Source organism: Belonocnema kinseyi, chromosome 2 (assembly GCF_010883055.1).
Source record: "Belonocnema kinseyi isolate 2016_QV_RU_SX_M_011 chromosome 2, B_treatae_v1, whole genome shotgun sequence".
Taxonomy (NCBI): domain Eukaryota; kingdom Metazoa; phylum Arthropoda; class Insecta; order Hymenoptera; family Cynipidae; genus Belonocnema; species Belonocnema kinseyi.
The window spans coordinates 29,419,008-29,438,555 of NC_046658.1; the positions used below are offsets into that span (position 1 = coordinate 29,419,008).

A 19,548-nucleotide genomic window follows, 5' to 3' on the forward strand; every position below is an offset into this window, starting at 1 on the left:
CACGAGGAAGAGACTGATCAACGATAAATATTTCACTGAATAACTTCGCGTTTCGCGGATTAAACTTACAGCCTTTTAAAACTTATAAAGCTGGGTACTGGGACCCATAACCTGTTGAAGGAAATAAAGTAATGAAAGGCTGAAATTTCAGTAAAAGATAATTTATTCAAATGTACGTGCTGATCGTTTTACACAACCGGGCCGACTGCCCCGCAGAACCACTTGAGCAGTTAAACCCAGCGCGACAAGACCAGTAGATGGTGGATCAATCGCAAGCCACGAGAAGTACGATTAAAGGCGCTAAAATCTAAACTTTAACACAATCATCGTACAGCAGAAAACCGAAGTCGAATCGTGCATTTTCGGCTTACACACGAAATCACAGTGGTAATCATGCACCTTCTGTTTTGTGGCTCTCAAACGGTAGGTATGGTGGGGGTAAATTTTAGCCTCGATCTGGCAGCTCTTTCATAATCAATACTGTACTTAGTTTGTATCTTGGGCTTATACCTCTTTGAAAAGTTGGATTTTGAGTAAAAAAAAACCTGTCACACCCTACCGATAGAAATCTCTGAGTATTGTTAAGCGAAATAGCCTGGCCCATCTGAGTCTATAAGCAGAGTCGATTTGAATGATTTAGTCTCTGAGATAGTCTGGGAGATTTGGGTCCTTTTCGAGGTCCTTTTCGAGGTCCTTTTAGTGGTCCTTTTAAGAGTGATACGGAGGTAATATAATGTTCCTTTTGTATTCGTCACGTACCGGGCGGGCAGTTATTTACAGTAGTTGGCCGTCGCTAACCCGACTCTCCCTTTTTAAATTTCTCTTCAAATTATTAACACTTTTTTTAATTGATGAATTTTCTCATTATACTTATTTATAATTATAACTTATATACTAACATAAAATTTTCTAGTTCAATTAGAAGATGCTGTCTTTTTTGCCGCATCTCATTCTATTTACGAAAAACCTGGTATTAATTCCAATTTTAAGCATTTAAAAAAAGTTAGATATCTGAAATCATCGAAACCCGTAGAATCCGAATTATTATGTTTCAGGCTCTTAACTATGAAATTTAAAAAATCTACTTCTAAATTTTAATCCGAAGGCTTAACAAATGACCCTTGAGTGTCGGCTACTCTATTGATATAGCCTCTCTGCTTGTTATTTTTGATCGTATTTCTATTTCAATTTCGGAAAGGTGATTTTAAAGCCTTTAAAACATTTGAAAGAGCTACCTGAATTTTTAAATATATCTACCTGCGCGGAAAAACAGAGAAAATCTAGAGTGAGATTAATGCATGGCATCGCCACATGATAGAGTGAGAGGAAGATACATTTTCCGTCTGCATACGACAGGCGTGTAAATAACCTTCATACTATAGATAGGCACAGCACGATAAAAATCTGGCAGCATTCTCTTACAAGGAGACACCATGGCTCATGGAATTTAGATTTGGTCTATATTTTTGGTGATGAAATTGCTCCACTAGAGATGAAATTTAGCAAAACCATTTGATGAAATTCTCATCCATTTTCTAAAAAAACTCGGAAGTTATTTTGTTCGTCAACCGGCGATTTTATCACAAGTATGTGAAAATATCAATTTTTAATGTTTTTTTTAAAAAAAGACTCGTTTTTTAAAAAGGTAAAACACTCTCTTTGTCAAATATTATTTAAATGCCAATATTTCGTATGTTTATATGTTCTAAGCTGTTAAGCTTCATCCTCGAAAGGCCTGGAATATTTTCAGATTCCTCGCTCAACTCAATTACTTACCTTTCTTAACTTACAAACTTTTTCAAAAATAAGTTATTGCTCATATAAATTAGTCATGATGTATAGAGATTCGAAATATTGGCCTTGGAATAATATTTTACCAAAAAAAAGTTTTTACTTTTGAAAAAATGAATTTTCTTGACAAAAAAAAAGCATTACAAATTTTTATGTTCGCTTAACTATAATACAATCGCAATTTAAAACTGCAATATCTCGCCGGTTGACGAACAAAATACGAATTTTTGAGTATAAGGGCTGTGGCTAAAATTTCAAAGCCGTTTTTTTCGTAAAAGACTGAAAAGCGAACAAATGGTTTTGCTAAATTTCATTTCTAGTGATGCTGATTCATTATAAAAAGTATGGGCCAAATGTAAATCCCATGACCTGTAGTGTCTCTTTGTTAGTATAATAAATGTTTATGGTATTATTAACATAAATTCATACAGAAAGCTTTTCATACGAAGAACACACTCAAGGTCGCATATATTTTCTGAGTCTTAAGACAAAATCTTAAGATAAGTTCAGACGCTAAGGTGAACTGTGTGGCACCTTGGATAACCTAGGATAGAGCTTAGGTGCATAAGCTGCTAATTTCAATTTCAAGCACTTTAACTTTGGAATAGTCAACTTCTTTCTGATGGTACAAATTAACTGTCATGACCGAAATAGTTAAGTTCAGCTAAACGAAGCACCAAAAAGGTTAATAACTTTAAACAAGTTTTCAGCACATCATTTTTCACCGATGTGTGTAAGCACTGTCCATAATTAAAAGTAGTTACTTATATAGAAGGAAGTATTTGTATAATTGACAAAAACGCAATGGTTAGGATCGAAATTCAGTGCTCTAATGAGCTTTGATGTTAGCTTTTTTAAACTGAATCGATTGTAGAACTATTGTAAAAACTCCTTGACTTTGACCAGTTTAAAAAAAAAATCCCTTATTTTTTCCATAACTTTTCTGTGGTTTCCAGGTTTTGACTCACCCGTAGACATCCTCAAATTATTTGCATAATATGCAAATTTTCACAATACCAATTTAATATTGTTTAATTTTGAATGGACAATAACAGAATTATACTTACACCGTTTAAGAGGAATTATCAAGCTTTTTATAAAGCTTTCTTTTCAGATGATAAATAAAACATTTTAATATGTGAATTTTGACAATGACTAAATGTGGGCTCAGATCGGGATTGGTTTGGCCATCTGTAACACTGGACCTTAAACCGACCTTAAACATTTTTCCATTCATATCTAGCTCTGGCTCAGGTCAAAAACCAAGAGCTGATGTAGGACATAGAGAACCCGTTTTTCTCGAAAATTCTTGATTTTAGCAAAAATATGTTTATAACTGAAAATATACTTAATTTCAAAATCTAAAACTCTACACAAAATGTGAAATATTTTAAGATTTTACTTCGTTAGTGCTTACGAAAAATAGTATTTTGTTGATACCTAAAAATTTCAAGTTTAATTATACTGCACATAAATTATTTCTACGAAAAACTATTGTTCGATATTTGAACTAATTATAATCCACATATACCTGCATATCGGTAGCTTTTTCCAAATAAAGTGGTCCAGAAAAATGGAACGGAATTTAGTACAGTCTCCTTTCTGCAAATGTTCAAAGCAGCGATCTTTCCATGATAGTGTGCCAAAGAGTAATGCCCTATCGCAGCAGAATCATCAAAAATATTCAGTGGAGCGAATGCTATGTCACCTCCCGCATAAATGTTTTCTATATTCGTTTTTAGGTGCTAAAATGAAACAATTAGTTCAAAAATATTTGAAGAAATTATCTTCTTTTCTTCTTACAAAAGTATGAATATTACCTTATCCACTTTCACAGTCCCGTTATCCAACATTTTAATAGAAGAGGCTTTAAGCCAGTCGGTATTATAAAAGGAACCAATACCTAATATTGCAATATCAGCAGGTAAAGTAGTACCATCTTGCAGTTTAATTTGGCTCAGAACTTTATCATCATTCGCCTTCGGTAGGAATTTCTCAATACTGTTCTTAAATATGAATTTTATACCTGAAAGAGATTCAGCCTTTTCACAAATTTTCCATTGTTTTCAACCGTCAAAATTTTAAATACCTAGATCTCTTTTTTCACCAACCTTTAGATTCAAATTCTTGCTTTACTCTCTTTCCAATTTCATCCCCGAAAATTGCTTCCAGAGGCAGCGATTCTCTTCCGATCACTGTAAGAGAAGCACATTTACCAAGACAGAAAGCTGCTGCTTCCATGCCAATGAAACTCGTCCCCAGAATTACAACATTCTTATTAGGAGAGAGCGCTTTATGAACACCATTTGCGTCAGTGTAATTTCGTAGTACAAAAATATTTTTTAAATCCACACCAGGAGTATCGGGGAATCTAGGTCTGCAACCAGTTGCAATAAATAAATGTACATAATTAATTTCCTCTTCTTTACTCAATGTTAGAACTTTACGCTCAGTGTCCAAGTCTATGAAATAAACACGATACATTAGAAACCAATTTCAATAATTCTTGAGTCGCCAGTTTTTTTGTTCAAGATTTATAATTTATAATAGCACGTATAAATATTCACAGAAGAAAAGATAGACTTACTCGTTGCTTCTATACCGAGACGCGTTTCTATTTTACACTCATCGTAGAATATCTGAGGCCTTAAGAGAATATTTTTCACGTTCAAATCCATAGATTTTGACACTTTAACTCGATCATAAGGTAAAGATTTTTCTTTACAGATCATTATTATACGTCCAGTGAAGCCTTCCTGGCGTAAACTTTCTGCACAGGTTGCCCCTGCTGGACCACCACCCACGATAACTGCAGTATTTGAGTTTTCAAGATTGAAGGAACAAATCTCCTTTATGCGTTTATTGGCTTCTAGATATTTACGTTGAGCCCGCACACGCACGTGACCTTTGTCATTCACTTTTACCTGTTAAAAATTAAATTTTTTAATTTGGAGTTAAATTAAAATATACTGTATAGTAGTAAAGCTTCGACTTTTTTTAATTTACAAGCTTCCAAATAAAAAGATTTATAATTTCGTCAATATAGACATTAGCTATTGCTTAATAATATAAGATAAAAATTCTAGAAAAATTTCCCTTGTCTTTAAATTTACGACATTAAAAAATACAATATTTGTTTTATGTATAAAATTCTCAGAGCGCCCTACCATGGAGACTAGTCGCACCTGATTGTCCAATCAAGTCTTTTTTTTTTAATCCAGGAGGACGTAAACCCGAATCAGATTGGTATTATAACCGCTGCACGACTTGCTGGTAGGGTTGCTTGTCGGCTTGATCTCTTGCAACACTGACAACAGGTCAGTGTACAACTTAACAATGTTAAATGCTTCTTATTTTCAAATAGTCTAATTCTGTTATTTTTTAATTAATAATTGTTTAACTACAAATTCTATCTACATAAGGCTTTCACATCAACATTTAAAAATGTTTTAAATACTTCAATTTGAAAACATACCATTTTTGATGTTTCAATTAAAATGTATTAACTATTAAGGTAATTATTTCGAAATTGTTCAATTCTGATACAATTATAAAACGCAAACTAACCATTATTGTTAATAGTTTAATGTACAACTTCTACTAATTATGATTGCATTTTAATTTAAAAATTTTCGTTGGAAGCAATTTCAATTTAATATTATTTAATTTTGAACTGTGCGAACTAAAAACTGTATATCAATCAGATGCATTCAGCGTAAAACTTTACAATGAAGTAACATCAAAATTGAAATAAAGAATTAATTTTAGCATTGTGAATTAAGTGCGTACCTTAATTAAGTGTAAATTCATATTAAAATCACATGAAATTTGCAGTTTTTATAATAAAATTGTAATTTTTACGTATAAAATAAATATTTAATATTATGAATTATTAACACGTAAGAAGTTGTAGGCTCTAGCAGCTACGATCATGGTTCCTTAAAGCAACCAATCTCGACGAAACCGAAACATGTACGTCGTCCACTCCTGCTCTTTCTATCCTAGAAGGGAAGCAAGAACGGGAAATTTACGCAAGATGTTTCGTACACTGTTGGAGATCAAGGTTTCACTTCTGGATACTTTTTTAGAGATACCAAACTTTGTAGAATATTAGGAGGAACAGTTTTGACTGACCAGATAAAGTGATGCCAGAAGAACAGTCTTTTGCATCTGGCTCGCGATGGACTCAGCCTGATGCTGACAAGCCGGGATTTTGTTGAGTTGCCTAAAAAAGAAACCTTTCATACCTCCAAGACAGCCTATTATGAGAACCACAGGATGGACTTTGTAGCCATGATACAGCCTGCTCAGCTCGAAAAGAAAAACTTGACATTTAACCCGTTTTTCTTCCTCCTTTGCCGGGATATGAACATCAGCTGGTGCCGAGAATTTAATCATGTAAATTATCTTGGGCTTCAGATCTTGGAAGAAAATATCAGGTTTTGTAGCACTGATACGTTGAGTGGTGCAGAATGAAAAATTCCAGTAGATCTTGCATTACCAAGGTTTGTATGTACCTCGCATGAACGTTTTCGGTGGGAGAGGTCACGAACGTGCGGATGTTGACCTTCTTCACCCACGACACGGTCAGGATCTCCTGCTTTAGCTCCGAATATTTTTGGATTTCCTCAGTGTATTCATAAACCTTTATGTCCTCTATGTACCGACAGAAGGTGAATGCGTTGAGACCCAACCACTTCCGCCTTAATTTTGAACCCATATGACGCGTTGTTGAGTGTCCAACTAAGCAGGTTCAATTCTAAACAAAAGCATTGTGAGCTAAATAATTCGCCTTAAAGGATTCCTCGTTTATTGGACAAGGACCGGATATCCCTCATCATTCCACAATTAAAAAATATATCCGTTGTGCATCATGTGTGAATAGCGTAATCCAGAAAAAAATCTGATATGTCTAAAGGACCTTAAGTAAATAATCGTGGGGTGTTGAGGGAAACGCCTGTTGGTATTCAATGTAAACCATGTGTAAAATACGTCGGTGATGTTTCACATGCACCACTACCACACTGTCAATCGTGACTTGGTCCTTTCAACCACGGGAGCCTCGACAGCAACCTTCTTATTCTTTGGAGAGGACGTTGTGCTCCTCACAATATTTATAAATTAAGTCCAAAATGATAGCCGTGAGACAATTACAGAAGGTCGAGAGGCAGGTGATTGGTCAGTAGTCACTAGGACTAGTTGCATCTATCTTTTTGGGAATCATATATTTCGTCGTAAAAGAGGACAAGTCATCCAACAAACGGTAAGCCAGTCGCTGAAACTTATTGCCCTTTTAAAATTGGTACCACCGTCCCAGTTTTGCTCTTATTTTACTAGTTTCACCTTGAAATCTAAACTTCAATGTAGGGTCTGACCTCTTCCTTGGGGCATAGTTGCTAGTAGCCTGGCCTCTGAGTTTTATACGCATCATTTTGGCACACGCGAACGCAGCGCTATAAGCAAGAGTCTGCAACTGTAGCAGGCTTATATCCACCTGCAAGAACAAAGGCAGTTTATCGGTGTTCAGCTGCTAACTAACCAAAGGTCATTGTTGCCTATAAATCTCGGCAGACAGTTTCTCACAGACGGCTCTTAATCTACGAACGTCAAAATCTACCTCGTCAATGAGTTCAACAGGAGCAGAGATAGTCTCCGACCGTTTCAGGTCTAACCACTATCGACTATTAGACAGTCACCCCACTGCATGTCTCAGCTCCGTCTCCTGCTCGTCCACAGCGTCTGAAGTCACATCTGTTTCTTTACGTTACTTATTTGGACCTCGGATATAAGGTGGCGCCGCCTAGTGGATCTTAACTGATGAGCAAGATGTTTTGTTGGCACTCAATGAGCAGCTCGGGATGAAGGCCCGCAAATGGACGATGTTGTGCGCTCCTTACGCGTCCCCATCGTTCCGCTGCCCAAAAGTGACATCTCTTCAAGTCTCTGTTCACTTCCGACGCCACTTCATCCTTTGTTTGGCCTGCACACCCCGCAGTCGCTAGCGAAATGCAGTCTCAACTTCAGATCTTCTTCGGTTGATGGGTCCTACAAGGAGGAGGCTCTCGTCTATTATTTGACGCCTTCGTTGTTCAAGGTCGTCTTCTGTACATGTTCTTATTTCTGGGAAATCCGCTACACATTTTTGGCCAAAGGCCATCTCGTCGCGAGTTGTGGTCGATCCCGTTTCGTGTTTGAATTGGCAGCGCTTCAAGTACCCAGCATCAAAAGTTTGTAAGTTGATGCCGTTACTTCTTGTTGCCAATGTTCTGGCTTGACTGTAGCTCTTTCCAGTGTCACGGGGAAATCTACCTGTCCATCACGCAGCTCACCGCCACCGGCTTGCATGCTGCCACCCCCAGTAGTAGCAACAAGGTCGCCACGACGATCCTCGGAAGCGAACAGTGACAATATAAATTTAAAGAACTTCTTAAAGGATTATATGGGTTTTAGTACTCCTCTTAGTCTCTTTATGCTTCGTTCTCTGCCTGTCTGACATGAGAAACCCTGTCAGTGGCGATCAAAGCCATGAGGTTTCGTTTTAACATATTTTGAAAATATAATAGAGTTCGTGATTTTTTCAAACCTATTCGAAGGTTAATTGGATATAATTTTCCGAATAATTTTAAATACTGCACAAAACTTAACTTTATTCCACTAATTCTGCGTGAAACTTTAATAAGTTGCGTTTATTTTACAGAGAAATTTTTATTATTACTAAAGTGGTTTAAACGAGCCTAGAAATGAGAGTAGAAAACAGTTTACTGAGTCAACACTGCGAATGGTGAAATAAGGGCCAGTAAGTGCTATCCCTACGATGGAAACAGTACGATTTTCTAAAAATTGCTCGATACATTATTCGGATTATTACATTTACAACTTGCTGATATTAAGAAATTATATCATTACAGTTATATTAGCATACTTGTTCCCCCTTTTCTCTGCGTTGCTGGCTACATTGTAAAAAAAGTGTTTGAAAATGATCCCATCAATCAGTTGACATAAAAATACCAGTGATCAAGGTGGTAATTTTACTGCAATGGTTGAAAATTAATGTGTTAGTTTAAAATCATATGCAGACGGGAAAATTCCTGTACGCCACTTTTACACAGAGTAATTTTACGTTTCACTTGTAAAATTCACCTACCAATGTACAATCGCAGAGGCCATCCCGAGACAAAGACACGCATAACCTCAAAATTCACATAAGATTATAACTGTTCAGTTAAAGAAGGCCATTTATAAATATTATACTTTCAGCCACTCTAAAAGCGGTTTTTTCTCTATTTGTACACAAATACCACATTCATCGAGGAACTTTTTATACTCACCTTATATACCAAGTATATCATCGTAAGCCTACGTGCGTTGTTATAGGAGATAAGTTTAGAAGGCTGATGGCTATACAACCACGCATTAGAACATGTACAGTTATGGCAATGTGAATTTATCCCAAATTCATGTATAAACGGAACGGATGAAGTATCTAAAATATACTTCATTCTATACATAAAACGCGATAACGCGTTGTTGTGTTGTCGAGTAACACCCGCCCGCCAATTTATTTTCCTCTGTAGTGGAATTACAAAATTCTGGTAAAATTTCCATTGATCTGCTTTTTTACACTATCCATGAGAATTAGATTACAGTGAATTTTGTGACTTTCTAGAAACTTGGTAACAGTACATGAACATATCGCTTATAATGTGGTTTAAATTTACCATGTTACTTATTGATACTTTTATATCCACTGACTCCTGTGGTAATATTATACTTTTACGGTAAAACTGATAAAAATATTCTAAAACTACACTGTTAAATTCTGCAAGTTTACAATAAACTACTGCTAAACTACTACGATTTTTTAGTTGTATAGTTTAGATACTGTTCTGGAAATGTAATAATGTAGTCGAATTTTTTTTCAATAAAAATTTCACCCTAAAATGACTGGATTTATCTATATGTATTAATTACACTAGCACACAAAAAGAGTGGTCTGTCCGACAGACTACACTGGCATATCTATATGTTTTTGGGGTCGCTGAATTCGAATCCGGTGTCCAAATAATCAAGTTGGCTCGTATTTTTCTGAAAAACGAAAAAATAGATGTAAAATCGACTAAAACAGCGATTTTTCAGGTATATTTTTGCAAAAAAAATATATGTTTTCTCGCCCGGTGGACTTAACCAACATATTTATATGTCTTTTGGGTCGTTGAATTTGAATCTGAGGCCCAAATAACCAATTTGGCTGATACTTTTTCGAAAATCGCAAAAATAGACGTAAAATCGGCGGGATGCAGCGATTTTTCTTGTATACTTTTGCAACAAACAAATCTTCTATCCCCGGGGGTTTAAATCAACATATCCTTATGTTTTTGGGAACACTGATTCTGAATCCGGGGTTCAAATAACCCAGTTGGCTCAAATTTTATCGAAAAACGCAAAATTAGACATAAGATCGACGAAAATCTTTAAACCTTTACCTTCCTCGACTGGGATCGTCGTTTACTGTAGATTCCCTGTGCGTCTCACGTTTCGGGGTTTTTAATTTGCGTTAGTCTCCTTGCATGGCAATAGTAGGATTTTTTGTAAATAAGTTTTATTTACTTTTAGCGTTACCCAGGAACAGCGAAGTGGACGTAGTAAATTCTGTTCCCTTTGGGGTGCTTTATTACCGTGAGTCCCATGGCCTCTCACGCTTATAGGGTTCTTTTATTTTATTTTTTTATTTATATCGCTTGTATCGAACCCTTTTGTCCTCAAAAGACCTACGTAGTAGGATTCAGAATTCGTGACCCCAAAAACATAAAGATATGCTGGATAAGTCCACCCGGCATGAAAAATTTTGTTGTTGCAAAAGAATACAAGAAAAACCGCTGTATTCGCTGATTAAACGTCTATTTTTGTGCTTTTCGAAAAAGTCTGAGCAAAATTGGTTATTTGGGCCTCAGATTCGAACTCAGCGACGCAAAAGACATACATATGTTGCTTAAATCCACCGGGCAAGAAAGTATTTTTTTTTGCAAAAATATACCGGATTCGAATTCAGCGACCTCAAAAACATAGATATGCTAGTGTAGTCTGTTGGACAGACCACTTTTTTTTGTGTGCCAGTGTTATAAAAGGGTAATTTACTTTGAACTTCCTCGAAAGAAAAAAACAAATTCACGAAAGTAAGAAGTATGCTCCTCCAAAAAAATGTTGCGATGAAAATATTTCCGCAACAAAAGATAACTTTTTCATATTTTGCGATGATAAAAAATGCAAAAAAATGCTGTTGATAGATCCCAAATATTTGAATTTAAAATTTAAAATTATACATTTTCAACCAAAAATGGAATAGTTTAATTTATGGTTGAAATCATTTATTGAAAAAAACAGCGGCTTTATAAATAAAAAAGATTTATTTGCTGCCGACAAAGATGCCATACTGAAAAAATAATTAGAAATAATCACCACCGAAAAGGATTAAAAATAAAAAATACGTTATTTTCATGGTGTAAATACAGATTCAGCAGTTAGAAATTCAGAATCTACGGGTTTCGATGATTTCGGCTACCAAAAAATTTTCCTAAAAAGTTTAAATTTAGGCAAAAATTATAAATATGTGTCTATTACAGAGAAAGAGATATGTCAAAACGAAAAACGTTTTCAGATTCATCTGCATAATTCGGAAATTTGAAGATTTCCGCCGAGAAACGTAACAAAGTGGACGGAAATGGTCATTAATCCTGAGTCAAAAATATTAATTTTTAACACAAAAAAAACTAATATTCAGCCAAAAAATAATTATTCTCAACGAACATTGTAATCGTAGACATTTAATAAAAAAATATTTTAATTAAAAAACAGTTGAATTTAACCAAAAAAGACGATTTTTCAAATAAAATAGATGAATTCTCAACCTAGGAAGATTTATTTTTAACCAAGCAATTAAATTTTTATCGCAAAAAGAATAAAAAATTATGATTTAAAAATTACTAATATGGTATACTGAAGAATTTTCAATTCAAAATCCTCAAAATCGAACTTCCTTAAACAAAAGTTCCAAATTGCGTACCTTTGAAGGGTAAATCTTAAAAATTGTTTGCCTTTACCAAGTGTATCTTGATTAGGTCTTAGGACGCGAGTATAACTGGGGTACTGAAAGTACTGAAATTCCTGGCAATAAAATTAAACTCTTCTCGGTTTGGATTTCACATTGGAAAGTTCCGATCGAATTTATGACTCTAAAGCGCGACGCATACACTTGACACTCGACACTAAGGCGAGCTGAAGCGAGTAACTGAAGTTTTAAGCGTCATCAACAAATTCGAGGTTAGTCAACGTACATTTTTTGTGGGTTGTACGTATTACTATTTATATATTATTTAATTATTTATGGTTTATTGCTAATTAATAAATGAACTAAAGAATAAATAATTTATAAACAATAATAAATCATAACAACATTTTATTTATTAATAATATTAATAATATATATATATTTATTTATTAATAAATCTGAATTGTCTTATGATTATTGCTTCCTACTCTCGATTAATGTAGGCGGGGTGACGGACAACTGTGCACGTTAATATTTGGGCTGCAACCCTCAATGCCAACAACCAACCCCTATGTATACCGGCGGTATGACTTTGCAAAAAATAATCTTTTTCGAAACTTTACAGTGTCAATAGAGTCTCTTATTTTTATTCTTCTCCAAAATGCGAACTTCGATTTTTGGGTTTCAATCATTATCGCGGAAAACTATCCCCTCTGTAGAATATCAGAACGAGCCCAAAAATTTCGAAGCTTAATTTTTACTTTGTATGTACGATGTATGAATGCATGCATGTATGTATGTATGTATGTATGTATGTATGTATGTATGTATATTTAATATCTCCCCTTCGCGGGTTTGTGGGCTCCCACGCGATGCACATATGTTTACACTCCATCCTTAATCTAATTTGACCACTACTTATATTTTAATGTTTCGCCTTTTTCAAAAATAATAATAATAATAATAATAATTATAATTATAAAATTATAAAAAGAGCGATCCACCAGGCCTTTCGTTTCCTATTACCATAAAAATAGTTTTTAATGGTTTTAAAATAAAATTTTTACTAGTAACTTTCCTTTAATAGAATTAACTGCTTGACTGTCCTGTTATATTGCATTCTCTTGCTTTTCCTTATTTCTTCATCCACATCACTTCCTTTCAGTTACACTTAACTGTCCATCTTCCTCTCCTGTAGACTTCTCTAATACATGTGCCCATGATTCCATTTCGTATCCACATACTCTACCATATTGTACCTCGAATCTGTAATCTTTTCTATGCCCTGCAACTCCATAACCCCTTTTCGTACATAACAAAACGCCCTTTTTTCTTTTCTTGCTCCCATTTTGAATTTAGCATATTCCCTCTACCCCCTTGTTGCGAATTTTACTTAAGAATACTTGTATTCTTCTCTTAACATGTATCCTGGGCAAATCTAACTATCCCCATTACCCACCTCAGAAATCTCTCATGTCTTACACTCTCCTATGTTCTCTCCATCCTCAGACCTCCACTCCATAAAACAACCCTACCCAAACAAACTCATAAAACTACCAGAACCCCATCCTTCAATCGTCATTAAACCTTCTCTTTCCTATACCCCATCCTTCGCCCATTACTTTACTCGCACATTCGATTCTTTTTCTCTCCTAGTTTCCCCTTCCTGCCACAAACCAAAAACCTAGGTCACAGAACTCACCCACAATTTCCACTGTTTGTCCATTTATTTTCCAAACGTAATTTATTTTCTTTTTTAACTTTTGAAGTAAATCACCTTTGTCTTATTTACGCTCACCGTCACATATTTCGATCCTACATACTCTTTGAAAATTCTCATGATTAAGTTCATCCCCTTCTCATCATCTGCTACACTGAACCACGTTGTCCGCGTATGTTAGAGAGCAACGTTTCACAAACTTTTTCGCACTTTTCAGGGAGGAGCAGAGCCGCCACCCTACAATTTTTCCCAATACTGGTACCCAAGAGGGATACTTGACTGCCGGTCATGCGAGGGGTTGCACACTTCATGTGACCTGTCCATTGTTACACCGAAAAAAATATGTAACTATATTAGTTCAATAATACCTTGAACTAATACGCTTCGCATAAATTAGAACTCAGTTTGAGTATAGAACCGACGCTATAGCAATATTGGATTACATGGATTAAGTAAGTATTGAAATGGAGCAGTTTTTCATGTAAAACTCACATCATTCATAAGTTTAATATCAGCTGTTCTAAAGCATCGAAACAGATACTGTTCCACATTTTTATCGGATACGTAACAAAATTTGAGTCACAGTGCGTCGATATAGATATACTCGCTATGCTTCGCTCCGTTCGACTCTGCTGGTTCGAATGGCAACGAACAGCGAGGATCCAACGAATTTATAACGTTTAAATTTGAGAGCACGCGAGATTTGATATTTAAATAATTATTCTATCATTTTTCCCAACACATAGTGTCCGGCGCCTCAACTCAGCGCAATGCTCACGCGAACCTCCTACGTTACAGATTCGTTGGATCCTCGCTGTTCATCGTCATTCGAACCAACAGAGTTGAACGGAGCGAAGCATAGTGAGTATATCTAAATCGACGCACTGTGATTCAAATTTCGTTACGTACCCGATAAGAAAGTGGAACGGTATCTGTTTCGATGCTTTAGAACAGCTGACATTCAACTTATGAATGTTGCGAGATCTACATGAAGAACTGCTCCATTTCAATACTTACTTAATCGATGTATTTCGGTATTGCTATAGCGTCGGTTCTATACTCAAACCAAAAAAATTACAAATTAAATTAAGAGATCCAGTTCGACTTTTTTACCTACTGAGTTCTAATTTATGCGATGCGTATTAGTTCAAGGTATTATTGAGCTAATATAGTTACATATTTTTTTCAGTCTAGAGAATTAGAGCCAGTTACGAAACATTAAAATGTGGTAAAATGTTAATAACTTAAATCCTAATTAGCTGAATCAACTTCCTGAAATAATTTTAAGGGAATAAAGAAAAAGCTGATGAAAATCGGTTCATATCTTCAATGCCAGTTGAAAGTTCTTATAATTTTGCATGCACTTAAAAATTTCCTTAATTACTGGAAATATTAACCGGTTTTCATCAGCCCGGGGTGGTTTTCCCTCCAACACGGTCGGGGACGTGACCGTCGGCAGTAGTTTGGGAATCGCTTCTAGAGAGTATAGTTTGCTATTACACAACACCTGCCCTTTTTCTTTCCTATCTTCACCCTAATCCTAGTTTCAGTAAAAATTTCCTTTATCCAATCCAACAATCTTTCCTGATTGCGTGGGAAACAGTCTTTTTCTTCAATCCAACTCTCTAACCTTTTTCTTATAATTTCTGCATATATTTTATAATCCGCTGACATGATAGTGATCCGTCTGTACTTCTCTACCTTCTTTCCCTGCTCTTTCATGACAAACGGTACCACGAGCCCTGTCATCCTCTCTTGTGGTCACTCTTCTCCTTCATATACCTTGTAGCAGATCTTCCACATTACTTCCCCAACCCCTTCTCCTAAGTACTTCATCGCTTCATTTTCCATGGCATCCTCTATCTTTCTTTCTTTTGAGCTTATCTATTAACTCATCGACTTCTTTTGTTATGTCGTTCCCTTCCTCCATTTCTCCTTATACTATACTTCTCTTTTCCCCATTGATCCTATTTTGCTCTCCTTCTAATAGACCCTTGAAATAATCCGTCCACTCATCCATTTCTATTTCTTAATTCACCCCCTTCCTTTACCCTCTTTCCCTATTTATCACATCCCAAACCTTACCTTCTTTGTTCGCTTTTTCCACTTCTTCCTTGTATTTTTCCTTTCCCTTTTACGCTTTCCTTTTCAGCATTCTCTCATGTTCTCTTTTTCTTCTGTTGTACTCTCCCTTCTTCATTTCCCCTTTCCTCCATTTTTTACATGCTCATTCTTTACGCTCCAGGCATTCGCTGCTGCAACATCCTCTCTTTCTCCCTTCTCTTTCTCCTTTTGTCACTGTCTCATCCCTTACCTACTCAATCCACCCTTCAATCTTTCAAATAATGAGTTTTCTCTCTTCTCTTTTTCATACCTGATCTTGTTCTTGTCCATCTTTCGATTGAACTCCTATAACCCTTAAACTGCATTATAAGTGTCAAATGCCCACGTCTAACTTTGCGCTCTAATAATGTATACTGAATTCGAAAAAATGGAATATGTACCGATGTCCGGCGGTTAATGAAGAGTGCAAATGTAAGTACAGTATGTTATTTTAGTGTCCCAAACGTTAGTATACGTACAGTTTCTGCTCAAAGAAGACGTTACAAAATCAGTGGGTGCTCAACACCCAGTACGCTGATAGTGGTAAAAAAAAGTGATTTTGGAGAAACATGTTTTCTTCAAATATTCATGGCTTTTGTGCGATTTTTGACGTAAGTATATCATTGGAAATGATGTATACACTAAAACCTCGGTATAATTGCCAGTTCGAGAGAGCTCCGAGTAAATCGACAGTCATAAAATCTCCAGCGCCGGTAGAAAGTGCTGTATCAATAGGGGGTCGTGCGTTCAGTATTAATATAGTTCACTTCGCAAGCACATAGAACAGTGAAAAATGTAAAGGTGAGTTGAAAAAATATCCGAGTTTCATTTGTTTAAATTATCAACGCCTGCAGAAGTTTGAAATTAATTTAACACCAAAAAAATTCTATGAAATAGTAGATTAATCATCGAATTAAAATTAAAATTTTGATGAAGGCGAAGTTAACATGACGAGACGAAGTTAAAGACTTTAATCGTCCAAGCCTACATTTTCATTTGGATATGATGAATACTTTATGAAAAATTATAAAAAAATCCGATGGATCAGCGAAATCATGCGTTTTCGAGAGAAATGTTTCAGACAAAAGTTTCAGGGTTTTGGACGAGGATCTGAATGGTCACCTTAAAGGTGACCTTCAAGGTTATTTCATGGTCAACTTTAATTTAAAAATGGAAACCCCTATTTTTGACACCACCAATCGAAAGAAAGCAAAATTTTACGTTCAGATATGCATCAAGGTCGTGTGACCCGATGACTTTCGGGGTCATTCTAGGGTCGTGTACACTCAAACGAGGTCTAGACGGCTAATCAGCGAAAATATGCGTTTAAATAATAATAGTTGAACATTGTATCTAGATCCATTCGACTAAGGCGAGATCCATCGTAGATCTCATCAGTCCACAAAAAAACCCTATGTGGATCCGACCCGCTAAGGCGAACTCCATTGAGGGTCTCGTTAATCCACAAAAAGAAGGCCGTATGTGGATCCGGCCAGCTAAGGCGAGATGGTCTGATCAGACCACAAACAAAAGTGCGTATGTGGATCCGGTGTGATGAAAACATCTTGCCTTAGCTGGCCGGATGCACATACGAACTTTTGTTTGTGGTCTGATTAGACCATCTCGCCTTAGCTGGCCGGATCAACATACGAACTTTTGTTTGTGGTCTGATGAGACCATCTCGCCTTAGGTGGCCAGATCCACATACGAATTTTTGTTTGAGGTCTGATGAGAACATCTCGCCTTAGCTGGCCGGATCCACATGCGACCTTCTTTTTGTGGATTGACGAGAACCTCAATGAAGTTCGCCTTAGCAAGCCGGATCCACATAGGTTTTTTTGGTGGAATGATGAGAGTTACGATGGATCTCGCCTCAGTCGACCGGACCTAAATACAATGTTTAACCATTTTTTTAAAGCATCTTTTCGCTGTTCAGCCGTCTAGACCTTGTTTGAGTTTACACGATTCTGGAATGACTCCGAAAATCATCGTGTCACATGATCTTGATGCATATCTGAATGTAAAGTTTTGCATTCTTTCGATTAGCTATGTCAAAAATAGAGGTTTCCACTTAAAAAATAAAAGTTGACCTTGAAATAACCTTGAAGATCAACGACAAGGTAAGCTTTAAGGTAACCATTCCGATCCTCGTCCAAAACCCTGAAGCTTTTTTCTGAAACATTTCTCTCGAAAACGCATATTTTCACTAATAGAGAGGGGGGGGGGTCCGAGTCAAGATGGGTCAGAGAGAAACTGTTGGTTTTTCATGACCTGCCTCTCTCTCCACTCTTAGACCTCTCTTAGCGTCAGATAGTACCCGTATTCTTCCAACAATATGCTGCCTGATCGTCAGCAGCTTTGACTTGTTAAGTGTGTGATAACGGATCCAGAGTTCGTTCGCGAACTTAAAAACCTTAGCGGTAAAATTACTGCCAGATGTTATGTAGTCAATCACACACTGAATGCGGGACGTGTACTGGCTTGTCCATCTTATCTTTATAGCGAGTTGATGAATTTGTCTGTTGGTCTTATGATCAGCCGTTGGTTTTATTTTACTGTGCGCATTGGCCAAAGCTCTCGCTGCATTATATACACAACAATTGATAGTCCAGAGGTCGCATTCTTCGGAAAAATTTTCACGAAACTCGTATTCCATTTGACCCAGATATTTAAAATTGAGAGAAACCTGGATGTTCATGTTTCACTGGGTCATAAAGCATCCCTTTTCCTCTAGCGGATATCTCCCAGCGGTTGTTCTTAGTTTCGCTTCTCTTTCTGTTGCCGGCTTGTTCTGGCTTTGGTAGAGTAGGAGCTCCGCTTACATAGCCCCTTTTTTGCAGTAGTTCGGCAGGGTTTCGCAGGCGTCGATGCAAAAAGTGCGATAGCTCTGATTGTTTCTCGCACCAGAAAGCATGCATTCGTGTCATGTAATCCCGTTCAGGAGCCACACTCGCATCGTAGCAACCTAGCAATATATATATATATATATATATATGTATGTATATATTTATTTATTTGGTTATACTGACGAACTCAAAATTATATCAGGAAAATGTATTAGCTCATTAGAATTTAATTGGGCCATGTCTTTGCGATTTTAGTGATTGGAACAGTCTTAAATCTCATGACAATGAAAAGGTCATCATAGCGTGTGGAGGAGGGGGGCTGCCAGGTCCTGGGTACTATTTCCCTATGGCAACTGCCCAACCCGGGGTAGTCCCCCCCCCCCTCCGCACACGCTATGATGAACTTTTTATTGTCATTAGATTTAAGACTGTTCCAATTACTAAAATCACAACGACATGGCCCAATTAAATTCTAATTAGCTAATACATTTTCCTGGTATAATTTTGACTGCGCCATTCGGTTCGGTTTTGATTCTTCTTGTATCAAACCGAAGAGCCTATGACAAAGCCACTGAACGCGTCCTCGAGTTGCGGATAGAGGGTCCTTGTACCAAGGGTTTCTGCTGAATATGGTTACAAAAATAAATAGGCAGTCGCGGACAATTGTCCAGGGGTGGTCCCAAAGAAATTAAACCCAAACGGAGGTGTGAAAACCGTGCCGAAAGCTGAATAGCACCTGGGTGAGGTGCCTAGAACGGTGACTCTGGGATGCCGGGCGACCTCTCAGAGTACGCAGCCTTATCCTTGCATGCGGGGCTCTACAAGGATGGACGAAACCCTTTCCCTAGCTTCTAGTGGGAACAAAAATGACAACACCTAACATAGTTGTAGTAAGTGCGGTTCAAAACAACAGAACGCGCAGGGCTCTGGACAATGGGTCGGCCAACAATGCCGACCAATCTAGAGCTGGAGAAGCCAATGAAAATGGATTCAATGCGATGGATCGGCGGGATCTCGCGACCTTTGGGTGGACGGAGCGACTG

At 36.8% G+C, this 19,548-nt stretch overlaps 1 protein-coding gene across 4 annotated transcripts in view; it reads right to left on the minus strand.

Moving 5' to 3' along the window:
• LOC117166858 (apoptosis-inducing factor 3) overlaps window positions 1-19,548 on the minus strand; it is a 222,802-nt gene that overhangs the window by 124,554 nt on the left and 78,700 nt on the right. For all 4 annotated transcript variants that reach the window (XM_033351231.1, XM_033351229.1, XM_033351228.1 and 1 more), the window contains exons 3-6: window positions 4,379-4,715; window positions 3,903-4,253; window positions 3,612-3,817; window positions 3,323-3,536 (exon numbers count right to left, since the gene is read on the minus strand). In XM_033351231.1, the coding sequence (XP_033207122.1) occupies window positions 3,323-3,536; window positions 3,612-3,817; window positions 3,903-4,253; window positions 4,379-4,715 (1,108 nt within the window). The remainder of the gene's footprint in view (window positions 1-3,322; window positions 3,537-3,611; window positions 3,818-3,902; window positions 4,254-4,378; window positions 4,716-19,548) is intronic.